This window comes from Chlorocebus sabaeus, chromosome 14, assembly GCF_047675955.1.
Source record: "Chlorocebus sabaeus isolate Y175 chromosome 14, mChlSab1.0.hap1, whole genome shotgun sequence".
Lineage (NCBI taxonomy): Eukaryota > Metazoa > Chordata > Mammalia > Primates > Cercopithecidae > Chlorocebus > Chlorocebus sabaeus.
Window position 1 is genome coordinate 28,260,938 of NC_132917.1, and position 16,169 is coordinate 28,277,106.

Consider the following 16,169-nt stretch of genomic DNA (forward strand, 5'->3'; position numbering starts at 1 on the left):
CTTTCTCACATCCTAGCAGATTGTGAGACAGCGGGGGCAAGTGCCCTTGTATTGGAGCTGAGAGACCAGCCATTCTCCGCAGCTACATGGCTTTGAGCAAGTCTCCAAGCTTGTCTGAACTTTGCTTTATTTCTAATTCAGTCCATAAAGGTGTTGAGCACTACATGAGGCCCTGGGGTATATAGACTCTGCTCTCAGGAGGGCTCGCCAAGTTGGAAAGATGAAAAAGTGAAAAGTGTGATCCATATTAGTAAAGGCAATTAGAATGCATGAGATTGCAAAGTTCAACAAAACTGACAAAACTTTAACTAGACTGGCAAAAGGGAGGGGGACTCAAAATCAAGAATGAAAGAGGAGATACTACCAACCTTACAGAAATAAAAAGAGTTATTAGAGAATACCATGAACAGTTGTATGCCAATAAATCAGATAACTTGGATGAAATGGACAAATTCCTAGAAAGTCACAAACTACTGAAATTGACTCCATAAAAAGTAGAAAATCTGAATAGATTTATAACAAGCAAAGAGATTGAATTAATAATTTTAAAACTTCCTACCCAAAAAAGCCCAGATTGTCTCTGGCTTCGCTGGTGAATTCTATCGAACATTAGTATCAATCATCAGTTCTTCACAAACTCCTCCCAAAAACAGAAGAGGAAGGAATGCTTCACACCTCATTCTATGAGTTTTACCCTGATAGCAAAATAAGACAAAGACATCACAAGGGAAGCAAAGTATGACCAGTAAGTATTATGAATGTAGACCCAGAAGTCCTACAGAAAATACTAGCAAACAAAATCCAGCAATAAAAAAAATTTATATATATATACATCATGACTAAGTGGAATTAGCCCAGGAATATGAGATTAGTTTTCAACCTCAAAATCAATTAATGTAATATTCTATGTCAGTAGGATAAAAGACAAAAACCACACATCATGATCATCTCAATGGATCAGAAAAAGCATTTAACAAAAATCTAACACCACTTCACGATAGAAACACTCAACAAAGGCTGGGTGCAGTGGCTCATGCCTGTACTACCAGCACTTCGGGAGGCCTAGGCAGGTGGATCACTTGAGGTCAGGAGTAGCCTGGCCAACACCATGAAACCCTGTCTTCACTAAAAACACAAAAATTAGTCGGGTGTGGTAGCAGGTGCCTGTAATCCCAGCTACTTGGGAGGCTGAGGCACAAGAATCCCTTGAGCCTGGGAGGCAGAGGTTGCAGTGTGTTGAGATTGCGCCACTTCACTCCAGCCTGGGTGACAGAGTAAAACTGTCTCAAAATAAATAAATAAAGTAAAAAAAACACAACAAATTAGAAGTAGAAGGAAAATTCCTCACTCTGATAAAGGGTATCTTTTAAGAGCCCACAGCTGACATCACAGGCAATGGTGAAAGATGGAATGCTGCCCCCTCTCTCTGATACCAGGAGTGAGACAAGGATGCACGCTCTTGCCACTTTTATTCAACATCACACTGGCCATGGCAGTTAGGCAAGAAAACAAAAGAACAAGTACCAAGATTGGAAATAAAGAAATAAAACCACTTCTATTTAAAGATGACATGATACTATATAGAGACTATCCCAAGAAATCCACTAAAAATTATTAGAGCTAATAAGTGAGTTCAGTGATTGCAAGGTACAAATCAATATACAAAAATGTGATTCTTTATACTAGCAATTAATATGAAAATGAAATTCCATTTACAATAGCATCAAAAATAATAAAATACTTAGGAATAAATTTAACCAGAAAAGAGCATCTCTTTTACTCTTAAGATCACAAAACATTGCTGAAAGAAATTAAAGACCTAAGTAAGTAGAAAAACATCTGACATTCATGGATTAGAAGATTTAATATTCTTAAAATGATAATACTCCCCAAATCTATGGATTCAGTGTGATCCCTATCAAAATTCCAGGTAGCTCCTTGGCAGAGATTTACAAGCTGACCCTAAAATTCATGTGGAAATTCAGGGGACCCAGAATATCCCAAGAAATCTAGAAAAGAACAAATTCAGAAGATTTATACTTACCAATTTCAAAACTTACTATAAAGCTATAATAATCAAGACATATGGTACTAGCATAAAGATAGACATATCAAACAATGGACTAAGATTGAGAGTCAGAAATTAAACTCTCATATTGATGGTTAACTCATTTTCAGCAAGGATGCCAAAACCAATGGGGGAAAGAATAGGCTTTTCAATAAATTGTGCTGAAACAACTAGATACACACCAAAAAAATGAGGTTGAACTCCTACCTCACACCTTATACAAAAATTTACTTAAAATGATTCATAGACCTAAACGTAAGAGCTACAACTAATTCTAGGAAGAAAATGTAGGAGCAGATCTTTATGATCTTGAGCTAAACAAAGTCTTCTTCAAAATACCACTAAGAGCACAAGTGACAAAAGAAAAATCGGTATTTTGCGCTTCAAAGGATAACATATCATAAAGAAAGTAAAGACAACCTAAAGAGTGGAAGTAAACACTTGCCAATCCTATATCTAATAAGAAACTTGTATCTAGAAATTATAAAGAACTCTTACAACTCAATAATAAGATGATAACCCAGTTAAAATTGGGCAAAGGATCTGAATAAACATTTCTACAAGTGGCTAGTAAGCATATGAAAATATGTTCAACATCAGTAGCCATCAGTGCAAATCAAAACCACCATGAGATATCAATTCACATCCACTAGCATGGTTATAATAGAAAGATAATAAGTGTTGACGGGGATATGGAAATATTGAAGCCCTCAGAAACTGCTGGTGGGAATGTAAAAATGGTGTAGCTGCTTTGAGAAAAGTCCTGGCAGTTCCTTAAAAGGTTAAACAGGGTTAGGGCTAGGGTTAAACAGATACATACATTAAAAGATACATACATTAAAAGATATGTATATCTTTTCTACTCTTAGATACATATCCAAGAGAAATCCACACAAAAACTTGTACACAAATGTTCATAGCAGCATTTTTCATAATACCCAATATGTGGAAATAACCCCAAAGTCCCATCAACTGAAGAATGGATAAATAAAATGTGGTATATCCATACTATGGAATATTATTCAACAATAAAAAGGAATGCAGTACAGATGCATGCTACAAAAGCATGGGCGAATGTTGAAAATAGTACGCTAAGTGAAAGAGGCCAGTCACAAAAGGTGTGTTGGGCTATATGATTTCATTCATATGAAATGGCCTGAATAAGCAAGACTACAGAGACAGAGTAGATCCACAATTGCCACGAGGTTGCAGGGAATGGGGAGTGACTGCTAGTGGGTACTGGGTTTCTTTCTGGGGTGATGAAAATGTTCTAAAGTTGATTACATGGTGATGATTGTACAACTATGTGAATATGCTAAAAGTTATTGAACTGTACATTTTAAATTGGTAAATTTTGTGGTAAGTGAATTATATTTCGATAAAGTTACTATTTATATAGTAAAAAAGAAAACTACATGAGAAAAACATGTAACCCAGACTCACATTTCCTCAGCAATAATTGATGAAACATCTGTTATGTGCTGCCCTGTTGTTAAGCACCAGCCTGCTGAACATTTTCTTCCCATGCTGAGCGAAGGTTGGGGTAAGAGTAGGGGCTGTGGAGTGGGGCCTCTGCTCCCTAACACCCACTGGTGCTTATCAAAGGAATTTGAAGATTGCTTTGCGGTAGTCACTAAGCGTGTCTTTTCCTTGTATTTGCAGACATCCTCCGGGAATTCAACCCTTCCCTGAAGGGCTTCTCTGTTGGCACTGGGAAAGAAACCAGTTCTAATGCCTTCTTAAACCAGGCTGTGGCAGGAGGCCGAGCTAAGTGAGCTGGGGTGACGGGGGCGGTGAACAGCACAGGTCTTCTGGGGACCAGAGGGGGGCTTGGCCTAAGCTGGGTTTATGGCTGAAGGTTGAAGGGCTTTGTCAGGGGAAGGGGTTTGAGGGCCAAAGGCTGGATGGGGCTGCCTTGGAGGTGTTACAGAAATCTGTGAGCCTACCCTAACACCCACCCCCAGAAACTAGTCACAGTGCACTCTGATGCCAGGCGTATGCTCTGAGCAGATTACTTTGCCTGCCTGTAAATCTCACGTAAGACATAGATTATAAGCGGGCTCACTCTGCATCCCAATTGTCACGGCTATGTCACTGCCGTTTCAGAGTCCTGCTCTCCCTCCCTTCCTCAGCTGTGCCTTTCGGGCTCTAAAGTCTGCATCCTTCCAGTGTCCCGGGAAGAGCACCAGCCCTGGGAGGGGAGGCCCTGAGTGCAAGCTCAGTTTCCTCGATGGCCTCTCTAAGCCTCAGACTCTAAGAGGTGGGGCTGGTTAGGAACCTCTCCCACAGGGCGGTCATGAAGCTCAGATGTCGTGTTGGATATGAAGGTTCTGGTGAGCTGTAAATAGTGTACACAGGACACGCATTGGTCAAAATGGTGGTCCTGGCATTAATGCAGCAAGTGGCAGGCCCACCTCGGGGGAAACATCAGTGAGCACAGCCATGACTGTCATGGTCCCTGGGCATGGCCAGGCCGGTCCTCAGGAGTGGGCAGGTCAGCATTCCTAGGTCCCATCCCTCCACTGCACTCCAAGATTCCAGGGCCTTGAGTGCTGTTTGGGTTTGCTGCCTGGTCAGAGAGCAAGTGAATGCCATACCTAATCAAGGAAACATAAATTGGAAGATCCTTTTTTATACTATTTGTATTTATTTTTAATTTTTATTTCAACACTTTTTGGGGTACAGTTAGTTTTTGGTTACATGAGTAAGTTCTTTAGTGGTGATTTCTGAGATTTGGGTGCACCTGTCACCTGAGCAGTGTCCACTCTACCCAGTATGTAATCTTTAATCCTTCACCTCCCCCACCCTTCCTCTCTGAGTCCCCAAAGTCCATTATATCTTTTTTTTTTTTTTTTTTTTTTTGAGACAGGGTCTTGCTCTGTTGCCCAGGCTGGAGTATAGTAGTGCAATCTCAGCTCACAGCAACCTCCACTCCCAGGTTCAAGCAATTCTCCCACCTCAGCCTCCCAAGAGGCTGGGATCACAGGCACACATCACCATTCCCGGCTAAATTTTGTTTGTATTTTTCGGTAGAGACGGGGTTTCACCATGTTGGCCAGGCTGGTCTTGAACTCCTGACCTCAAGTGATATGCCCGCCTAGGCCTCCCAAAGTACTGGGATTACAGGCGTGAGCCACCATGCCTGGCCCATTATATCAGTCTTATGCCTTTGCATCCTCATAGCTTTGCTCTCCCACTTATAAGTGAGAACATAGAATATTTGGTTTTCCATTCCTGAGTTACTTCACTTAGAATGATGGCTTCCAGCTCCATCCAAGTTGCTGCAAAGCACATTATTTCATTCCTTTTTATGGCTGAGTAGTATTCCATGGTGTATATAGACCACATTTTTTTTTTTATCCACTTGGTTGATGAGCACTTAGGTTGGTTCTGTATCTTTGCAATTGCAAATTGTGCTGCAATAAACATGCATGTGCATGTGTCTTTTTCATATAACGACTTATTTTCCTTTGGGTAGATACCCAGAAGTGGGAATGGCTGGATCGAATGGTGGTTCTGCTTTCAGTTCTTTAAGGAATCTCCACACTGTTTTTCGTGGAGGTTGTACTAGTTTACACTCCCACCAGCAGTGTAAAAGTGTTCCCTTTCACCATATCCAGGCCAACATCTATTATTTTTTGACCTTTTAATTATGGCCGTTCTTACAGGAGTAAAGTGGTATCTTATTGTTTTAATTTGCATTTCCCTGATATTTGGTTATGTTGAGCATTTTTTCATGTTTGTTGGCTGGTTGTATATCTTCTTTTGAGAACTGACCATTCATGACCTTTGCCCACTTTTTGATGGGATGATTTGGTTTTTTTTAGATCCTATTTTTAATCACAAATATCACACTACATTGTAGTTCCTAGGAATCATGTGGTTTGGTTCCTAGATTTCCTGACATCCTTCCAGCTCTCAGCACCATCCTGAGACCATGAGCCACCTAAGTAGCTTTCTTATTCTTTGCCAGTAGGAAAGGTGACACAGTATCCAAAGTAATGGGTAATACAAACCCCAATAGGTTTAGTTTGTTTGTTTGAGACAGTCTCGCTCTGTTGCCCAGGCTGGAGTGCAGTGGCACGATCTCGGCTCCCTACAACCTCTGCCTCCCAGGTTCAAGTGATTCTCCTGCCTCACCCTCCTGAGTAGCTGGGACTATGAGCACATTTTTTGTATGTTTAGTAGAGACAGGGTTTCACCGTGTTAGCCAGGATGGTCTCGATCTCCTGACCTCATGATCTGCCGCCTCGGCCTCCCAAAGTGCTGGGATTACAGGTGTAAGCCACAGCATCCAGAAGGCCCAATAGGTTTTATGATAAATTCTGGGGCTTTCTTTTCCTTTTGATGGTGATAGAGTTAAAAGGCTACAGGTTTACTGCTTTAATAGTATCATCATCTTGCTTTTTCCAAGCATATGTGGGCTGGTAGTATAAGAGGAAAGACAGTTGTAAGCATGATTAGGTCAGGGAGGCATCCAAGAATGAAACCTTAGTCAAGAGCGTAAAAGTAACCACAATGAATGTGATTCATTTGGCCCTGGGTTTCTGTCCTTGCTTTGCCAGAGGACTTGGGGCTCTCATGCAAGCAATCCAAGCACATCCTGGGTGGCAGGGAAAAGTTGGGGATTATTATTCCTGTATTACAATGGAAGAAACTATAGCACAGAGAGGCCACATGGCCTGAACAAATGCTTCGACTTGACCACATAGTCTGGCCTTGTGCCCTGCAGGCTTTATTCCAGGTCTGACAATAGCTGTCATGTGGATACAGCAGTGCACCATTTACAAGGCACCCTCACATTTATCATCCCTGTAGTCTGCACAATAACTATGAGATGAACAGAGCAAAACATCAGACTCCCATGTTTTACCAATGATAAACTTGAGCTTCGGCCAGGCACAGTGGCTCACGCGTGTAATCCCAGCATTTTGGGAGGCTGAGGTGGGCAGATTACTTGAGGTCAGGAGTTCGAGATCAGCCTGGCCAACATAGTGAAATCCCGTCTCTATGAAAAATACAAAAATTAGCCGGGTGTGGTGGTGGGTGCCTGTAATTCCAGTTACTTGGGAGGCTGAGGCACGAGAATCGCTTGAACCTGGGAGGTGGAGGTTGCAGTGAACAGAGATCATGCCACTGCACTACAACCTGGGTGATAGCGCAAGACTCAGTCTCAAAAAAAAAGAGTTTCAGAGTGGTTGAGTAATCATCCTCAAACTCTGTTCCATCAACAGAGCAGCTGCTCTGATAACTTCAGATTTACAGATGAGGAAATCAAGGCTCAAAAAGGTTAAGTGACTTACGTGCAGTCCCCATCCAGGTAACCAAATACCTAGTGTACTTTGACTCACATCAGGCCAGGAGGGCAAATAGATAAGAGGGGAAGAGGATGACCACTAATGTTTCCTGCTAAGCCCTGTGCCAGGGACTTTGTCAGTGCTGATGGTGGGAATGATGGCAGAAATAACTCAGTGGCTGCATACTATGTGTCAAGCACTGTTGTAAGTTCTTTATATGGCACCTCATTTAATTTTCCCAACAGCTCTGAGAGGAAGGTATGTTACCATCCCCGTTTCCCAAAGGGAAAAACTGAGGGTTTGCAGGATCAAGTAGTCGGCCAAGGTCTCAGAGCTGGTCATTTGTGGAACCAGGATTCAAACCCTGGCAGTCCGGCACCAGCAGTGGCTCTCATCTACTGCTCCCAGTGACCGTCCAAGATCAGCGAGCTTGTCTCCATTTTGCGGTCTTTTTGAGCTGAGAATTAGAGTCACTTTCACACAGTTAGCAAGAGGCACTTAAGTGTCCAACTCAGGTGCATCTGACTAGACTACATCATCTTAAGGGTAGGAGGGCTTAGACCATGGCACCTGCCAAAATGGGGGGTGCCATGACATGTGCATGATGTTAAATACTCACAGGCAAACCTTCTGTTTGCCCTGAACAAGCCTGGCTTGGAAGGAAAAGAAAAGTACACCATACCAAATATGCCAATCAGAAAATAGTCACACTGGCCGGGCGCGGTGGCTCACGCCTGGAATCCCAGCACTTTGGGAGGCCAAGGCGGATGGATCTTGAGGTCAGAAGTTTGGGATTAGCCTGGCCAACATGGGGAAACCCTGTCTCCACTAAAAATACAAAAATTAGCTGGGCGTGGTGACACGTGGCTGTAATCTCAGCTACTTGGGGGGCTGAATCGGGAGAATTGCTTGAACCCAGGAGGCAGAGGTTGCTGTGAGCTGAGATTGTGCCACTGCACTCCAGCCTGGGTGACAGAGCAAGACTCCATCTCGGCGGGGGGGGCGGGGGAGAAAAAGAAATAGTCACACTGAGAGTCACCCCCTCCTATGTGCAGTGCTCTGGCCTTCCCAAGCACAGTCACCACCCAACACCCCCACAGTGAAGCATGAATGGGGAAGGAGCTTTGTGACATGGCCTTCAGTCCATTTTCCTGCAGGAGGCCCACCCCGGGCCTTCCTCCACTGTACATTTGATTGCTGTTCTCTCTGCTAAGGGCCCCTGCCAGTCCCCACTCCTCATAGCACTTCCTCTGGTATGTGTCCACAGGGATTTACCTGTCCAGGCCAGGAGGCTGGTGGACCTGATGAAGAATGACACGGTGGGTCCCTGGGATGGGAAGTAGGCAAGAGAAATCCCTGGACATAGGAAAGATCAGCTGTGGATTGAGGGGTGGTTGGGAGCTTGGCGTGGGTTTCTAGCAGACACATCTGAAGCCTAAAACGCTGTTCCTCTGGAAAGGTGATTCCTATTTGTTCAGTCAGTCGGCTGTTGAAATTAAACATCTATTGTGAGTCAGGCATCAGGCTGGGGCTGGAGATACACGAAACAATACAACACAGTCCCGTCCTCAAGGAGGTTGGAAGAGGAGACCAATGTGAAGAATCAAATTATAGAGCAGTTGCCACGTGCTCCATCATAAAGGTTCTGTATAAGACAGGGTGGGGTGCAGAAGGGACCGGCCCTTCTGCTTAGGATGGTCAGGGAAGGCTTGAGAAGGAGATTTTGGCTGTTATTCTGGGCACATGGCCTATGGGAGAGCCCTGGTCTACAAGGAGCAGTACCAAAAAATAAAAGTAGAGGAGATGTTTGAGCCGGGTTCTGAAAGATGAATATGAGGCTCTCCCTCGATTGAAAGCATGGGTCTCAATTCAGAGGCTGTTTGCAGGGGTTTCTAGGTGGGTAAAATAAAAAGGAAGATTAGGATGAGTTATGTTATATATAATTTAATGTACAACAAAGGCTATTACTGGGAGGTTTTCAGGGTATTTCTACCCTTAATGTCAAACTTTTCTGGATCTTGTTCTCACCTTCCTCCTTCCACCCTCTTTTGGAAGTGCAGATCAGGGAAGTAAAGCTATGTAGGCCTGGGGCAATACAAGAGGCTTGAAGGGCCGTGGCTGCCCTGGGGCCATAGTTTATGGAATGTGTATGGCTGTACCCTCTCCACACAGCCCTGTGACTTCACGTACTTCTCCAGGTCCTCCTTGGAGGAGACAGATCCCAGAGGTGGCAACATCTTTTCAGAGCTTGTGCTTCGAGCTGCCACCTCACTCTGCCCATCCTCTCTGGCTTGACTAGTTCATAGGCAGAGCTAGTCCCCAGTGTGAGCACTCCAGATTTGGAGAGCTCCCTCTTAATGAAAGGTGGTCCTTTCTCTGTTAAGGCAAAATTAGAATTCAAGATTTCTAGAAGATTCTGGAACAAACGTTCCTGTCCCATGGCCAAGACCAGCTTCCTTATCCCCTCCCCACTTCCTTGCTATGCTGGAGATGGAGGAACAGAGCTCAGAGGGCATCTGTATCCACTCCCACCAGGACACGTGGAAACTGTGACGTGTGTGCTTTTGTGTGTGGACAGAGCCACATGGAAGTTCAGTGATCCCACCTAAAATAATGAACCATTAGCACCTATGATCTCAGGAGCCCAAACCAAGGAACAGTAAATTCGAAAGTCCGTGAGACTCTAGTGTGTGAGGACCCATCTTTTCTAGTGTCAAGCACTAGAAAAGTGTTTTCCTTGGCTTGACTCTGGGACAAGGTGCTTGATTGTGTGTTTCTTATTCATTTCAGAGGATACACTTTCAGGAAGATTGGAAGATAATTACCCTGTTTATAGGCGGCAATGACCTCTGTGATTTCTGCAGTGATCCGGTAGGTCTGCAGGCCCTTTACTCAAGACTCACCCCCAGAGAAGGATTTTCACAGCCCGGTCACTTGCTCTGCCCAGGAGCAGTACAGCTAAGTTGGGACTCAGGCTCGTGGTTTGTCTTGGATCCAGCCTGGGATGAACCCTGAGACTGAGAAGGCATTCACCTCCAGGGAGCCATTCAGCTGGACAAGCAGGATTGGTTATAAGATCGATCCTGATTAAGTTTCCTATCAAGGAAGCTTGACCATATCATTCTAGAAACCAAGATAACACCCATTGACTAGAAAAATCTTTCCTGTGTTCACAGAGAGTCACAGGTTAGCTCCTTTCCCCAGTCTCCAGCGGCCTTGCCCTCTCCACCTTTGTGCTGTCACTTGTATGGAAAGGTCGAGTTCTTGCAGGCATTTGGGCGAGCTTCAGAGCCACGTCATTCTGGGCTGGTGGGAAACCCAAGATCAAGGCTGCTGCTCCATGGATGCTGCATGTCCTCCTGGAACCTCAGTCTCTGAGCTGATAGAAGCCTGACAGGGCATACCCACTAGTCTCCCACCCACGCCTATGCCAGGAGCAAAGCAGTGGCAAAGGAAACACAGGCCCTGTCCTCAGGAACTTGCACTGCCAGCGGAGAGAGACATGGGCAATTCATCCTGCACAAGGCAGACATCAGGATGTGGTTGTAGGGTTGCACACAGAAGGGAGGTCTAAAAGCAAAGTTGGCTGGCGTGGTGGCTCACACCTGTAATCCCAGCACTTTGGGAGGCCGAGGCAGACAGATTACCTGAGGTCAGGAGTTCGAGACCAACCTGGCCAACATGGTGAAACCCCATCTCTACAAAAATACAAAAATTAGCCAGTCATAATGGCGAGTGGCTGTAGTCCCAGTTACTTGGGAGGGTGAGGCAGAAGAATCACTTGAACCCAGGTGGCAGAGGTTGCAGTGAGCTGAGATCACGCCACTGCACTCCAGCCTGGGTGACAAAGTGAGACTCCATCTCAAAAAAAAAAAAGCAAGGTTGCTGTGGGACCCTGGTGTGTGGGGAAGCAGGGGTTGTTGGAGAGATTTACACAGAGCAGGAGACTTTCCAGCTGGGGCTTGAAGATGAGAAGATTTGTCAGGCAGATAGGGGACCAGCAGAGTCAGGTTTAGGAAGTAGTGGTCTTGCTGTGGCCTGTAAGCACCTACCTGGAGGGATGCCCTGGCCCCCAGGCCCCTCACAACCCACTTACCTGGCATCAAAGTCACCAGGAGTCAGGAGTTTTCAAGCTGTGATCTGAAAGGTCCAGAGGGGAGCCTTGGGGCTGCTGGTGGCCCATGGGGAGGTGGGACCCTGGGCCCCTCCCCTGCTCACATTAAGTGACACAGCTTTGGTATGTTCCATATAGTAGGGCTTTTGTTTAGATTTCAATCAGAGAAAGAGTTCCACTGTGAGAAAGCTTTAAAACTGCAAATATCGAGATAGGAGAAACAGTTAAACTGTGTTGAGGCTTGATGTGGCGGGTGTTTCACAGGACCCTCTTCCCCTCTTCCCCTCCCGTTATTGCTTTGATTTGTGTAGGGTGTGCTTTCATACATGTAGGGTGTGCTCAGTAGCCCCAGACACAGGCTCCAAGCAAAAGTGATTGGGCCGTAGGACAGAGGCTGCTCAGGTTGCAGGAGATCTTAGAGGTCATCTGCTCTGACATCCCCGTGTTAGAGGGGCCCAGAGATGTGATGCTCCGGCTCTACAGCTAGTGGATATGGAGTAGGTCCAGAGCTCCACGCAAAAAAACAAACAAAACAAAATGAAAAGAAAAACGGCATTTCCCTGAGGGCCACAGCCATGGCAAACCTGAGGCTGGTGTCGAGGCTGGGGCCCCAAAGACAAACACTGCATTTCAATATTGCCCACTGTGACTGAATACAGAAAGAAGAGGACTCTGGCCAGGTGCAGTGGCTCACACCTGTAATCCCAGCACTTTGAGAGACCGAGATGGATGGATCACTTGAGCCCAGGACCAGCCTGGGCAACATGGTGAAACCTCATCTCTACCAAAAAAAAAAAAAAAAAAATTAGCCAAGTGTGGTGTCATGTATCCGTGGTCCCAGCTACTTGGGAGGCTGAGGTGGGAGGATTACTTGAGCCCAGGAGGTGAAGGTTACAGTGAGCTGTGATCATGCCACTGCACTCCAGCCCAGAAGGCAGAGTGAGACCATGTCTCAAAAACAGAAAAAAAAAGAAGGACCCAAGAGAGAAAGTATCCCGGTTCTGTAGAGAGATTTGGTGACAAATGGTGTTCAGTGGACACTTCTCTTCCTGCAGGTCCACTATTCTCCCCAGAACTTCACAGACAACATTGGGAAGGCCCTGGACATCCTCCACGCCGAGGTACGGAGGCCGTGAGACCTAGCCTAGAGGAAGCTCTGGCGTCCTGCTGAGACCTCCCCGGCAGGTCACCTTTGTTGTGGATCCCAGCCCAGATGCATAGATGGGGAGCAGGGACGGTTGGAGGAAGTGGATGGGGGCAGATGGAAGTCCCTAGACCTGAAACTTCAGCAGGAAGAGCAGGTCCCAAACCCAGGTGAGAGCCTGGAGCTGCCCAGCCTCATCCTCTTGGTGACTGATTTTTACCTTTTCTCAGGTTCCTCGGGCATTTGTGAACCTGGTGACGGTGCTTGAGATCGTCAACCTGAGAGAGCTGTACCAGGAGAAGAAAGTCTACTGCCCAAGGATGATCCTCAGGTCAGACAGACACTTCTCCCCAATTCTGCTAAGAATCCTAACTGCTAAGGGCAGTGGCACCCTTAGCAAATTCCTTAGAAAACCCAAGGGCCAGGCCGGGCACAGTGGCTCAAGCCTGTAATCCCAGCACTTTGGGAGGCCGAGACGGGTGGATCACGAGGTCAGGAAATCGAGACCATCCTGGCTAACACGGTGAAACCCCGTCTCTACTAAAAAATACAAAAAACTAGCCGGGCGTGGTGGCGGGCGCCTGTAGTCCCAGCTACTCGGAGGCTGAGGCAGGAGAATGGTGTGAACCCGGGAGGCGGAGCTTGCAGTGAGCTGACATCCGGCCACTGCACTCCAGCCCGGGCGACAGAGCCAGACTCTGTCTCAAAAAAAAAAAAAAAGAAAACCCAAGGGCCGAAGTGTGAAAGGGCTGTGACCACCCCATCTTCTAACCTGGAAAGGCCTAAGGGGAGGATATCCCAGGATTTTTCCACCCTGGTATAGGCCTCAGCCCACCTCAGGGTGTGCATGGGGAACTATCCCCGCACCCCACCTCTGTTGCCATGGCAACCACAAGGCACCCTCCAGGCCTCCAGAGGGAAGAGTAAACGCTAGGAATGGAGTCAAGCTGTGTGGGCGAGGCCTGGGGACTGCCCAGGCCACTGCTGGGACCTGCTTCCAAGTGTGTCCAGAGCTGACCTGTCCCCTCCTAGAGGCCCATCTCTAGGACAGGGGTGCCTCTGGTTGGTATGGGTGTTCCATGTAAAGCATTCACAGATACAGGGCCACTGTCACTAGCCAGAGAAGGAGGTCAAACCAGAACCAGCAGGGTCCAGAGGATAGAGTCCTCCCCAGAGAGTAGAAAGCACTGGTCCTGAGAAGCTGCCTGAGAGGACGTCTTCACCCCTCAGCCTCCAGAGCCAGACAGAGCTGGCTTCCCTATCTAATACAGGCTGAGCATCCCTCATCTGAAAATCTGAAATCTGAAATGCTGCAAAATCTAAAACTTTTTTTTTTTTTTTTGAAACATGGTCTCACTCTGTCACCCAAGCTGGAGTACAGTGGTGCGATCTCAGCCCACTGCAGCCTCCACCTCCCAGGTTCAAGCAATTCTCCCACCTCAGCCTCCTGAGTAGCTGGGATTACAGGTGTACCACCACGCCCAGCTAATTTTTGTATTTTTAGTAAAGACGGGGTTTTACCATGTTGGCCAAACTGGTCCCAAACTCCTGATCTCAGGTGATCCACCCTCCTCGGCCTCCCAGAGTGCTGGGATTACAGGCATGAGCCACCACGCCCGACCCAAAATCTGAAACTTTTAAAATGCTAACATGACACCACAAGGGGAAAATTCCACACCTGACCTCGTGTGACAGGTTGTAGTCAAAACACAGGTGCACAGCATGCAGTTTACTCAGCAGCCCCGAAAAGCCGCCTTCAGCTGCGATGCACTATCTTTTCTGGGCATGCCCAGATCCTGTGGCTCAAGCATGCCCACAAAGGGTAGCAAAATGGCACATGTGCAGGCTGGATACTCCAACAGCAGGTTCCCCACGAGGGCTCATGTGGGGCTAAGACCTGCGTGCATTACGCACCTAGTTTTTGCTCATTCTCTGTGTTGTAAAGATGTGGCTGAAAACGATAGCCATAGGGTAATGCAAATATTCCAAAATCCAAAAAAAAAAAAAAAAAAAAAAAAATTCTGAAATACTTCGGGCTTAAAGCATTTCAGATAAGGGAGACCCAGCCTGTATCACACATCTCCAGGACGGTCAGGAATAAGACGTTTCTCTAAGTGAAGCATGAACGTTTCCCACAGCCTTCCTTCCTGCAAGTTCTCCTCTGGACTGTTAGCCAAGGTCACTGAGGCTGTGCTCCCCTACCCTGCCCCCGAGCTGTGTTATTCAGTACAGGTCCCCATCCCAGCCCTGAGCACATCACATGGTAATTCTTCATATGCCTCTCTCCCCCACAGCCTGTGAACTCAGTCTGAGTCACTGCTAGCACGGTGTAGGGGCTCAGCTGCTGTTTGCTGGATGACTGAATAATTCACATGGGCCAGACTTGCTCTTGGAAGTTAAGGGGTACCTTTCCTGCTCCTCTGCAGATCCACGCCATGCCTCACCTGGGGGACCCAAACTGCACAGGTCCCCTGGAGAAGGCCTCACGGTGCTGTGAGCAGAGACAGGATGGCTGCTGGGTGACACGTGCCTATGAACACAGCTGGTGTCAGGCATGCTATTTCCAACTGCTGACTCATCCCCTGGCTCCCACTTTCTCCAGTCACTGGGCCAAACGGGATCGGTGTCTTCACTCCATTTCAGAGCAGCTTACCAGAAGGCCTCCTGCTACCCATCCCAGCAGGGTTTTTTAAACCTTTCAAACTAAAGGTTCAGAATAGGCATTTGCCAGGTCCATTCCCAGATCTGAGATGGCCAAGTCACTGAATGTCAAGGTTGGATAGACTCAGGTCACCTTCTCCTGCTGCCTCTGCAGTGCCCTGCACTCCCCGCCTCTCCACTGTTTCATCGGGTGGCTGTGCTTTCCTCTGCAGTGCTGAGTCTACACGGAGCCATCCCTGCTGTTATCACCTCATCCCCCTGGACCAAAAGCCCAGATGTGCCAGATAGCTGGCCAGGTCAGACATGCAGACTGGATGGAAGCAGTTTAATATAGAGATTTAATATAGAGATTAAGAGCTCAGGTTCAGAGCCAGGCAGGCTTAGTTCAAGTCCTAGCTCCCACACTCAGCACCCATGCAACCTTGAGAAAGTTACTCAACCACTCTGAGCCTCGGTTTCCTCATCTGTAAAACAGGGATAATGAGAATACCACTTCTAGAATGGCTAGGAGGACTAAACAGGTTAATACCCATAAAGTTATTATTGCAGTGCTTGGTATACCTTTCAATGTTAATTATTCAATAATAATTACTAAAATACATTCAAATCAATGTATCTCAGCAGTTATTATTGTTGTCACTGAAGCATGCCTCATCCGCACAGCACTTTCCTCAGACAGCCCCAAGGTGAGTCGGCTCCATAAAAGTCACTCCTACAGATAGCAGAAGAAGTCTATTTCATTTTCAAGAGCAAATCCAGGTCTAGGAATTTTTCTTTTTTCTTTTTTCTTTTTTTTCTTTCGAGAGAGAGTCTTGCTCTGTTGCCTAGGCTGGAGTGCAGTGGCACAATCTCGGCTCATTGCAACCTCCGCCTCCCAGGTTCAAG

General features: G+C 46.5%; 1 protein-coding gene across 1 annotated transcript in view; it reads left to right on the forward strand.

Moving 5' to 3' along the window:
• Positions 1 to 16,169, forward strand: part of PLB1 (phospholipase B1) — a 169,595-nt gene that overhangs the window by 95,116 nt on the left and 58,310 nt on the right. Inside the window, exons 23-27 of the mRNA XM_007971076.3 lie at positions 3,731 to 3,839; positions 8,633 to 8,684; positions 10,156 to 10,236; positions 12,535 to 12,600; positions 12,854 to 12,954. Of these exons, the coding sequence (XP_007969267.3) occupies positions 3,731 to 3,839; positions 8,633 to 8,684; positions 10,156 to 10,236; positions 12,535 to 12,600; positions 12,854 to 12,954 (409 nt within the window). The remainder of the gene's footprint in view (positions 1 to 3,730; positions 3,840 to 8,632; positions 8,685 to 10,155; positions 10,237 to 12,534; positions 12,601 to 12,853; positions 12,955 to 16,169) is intronic.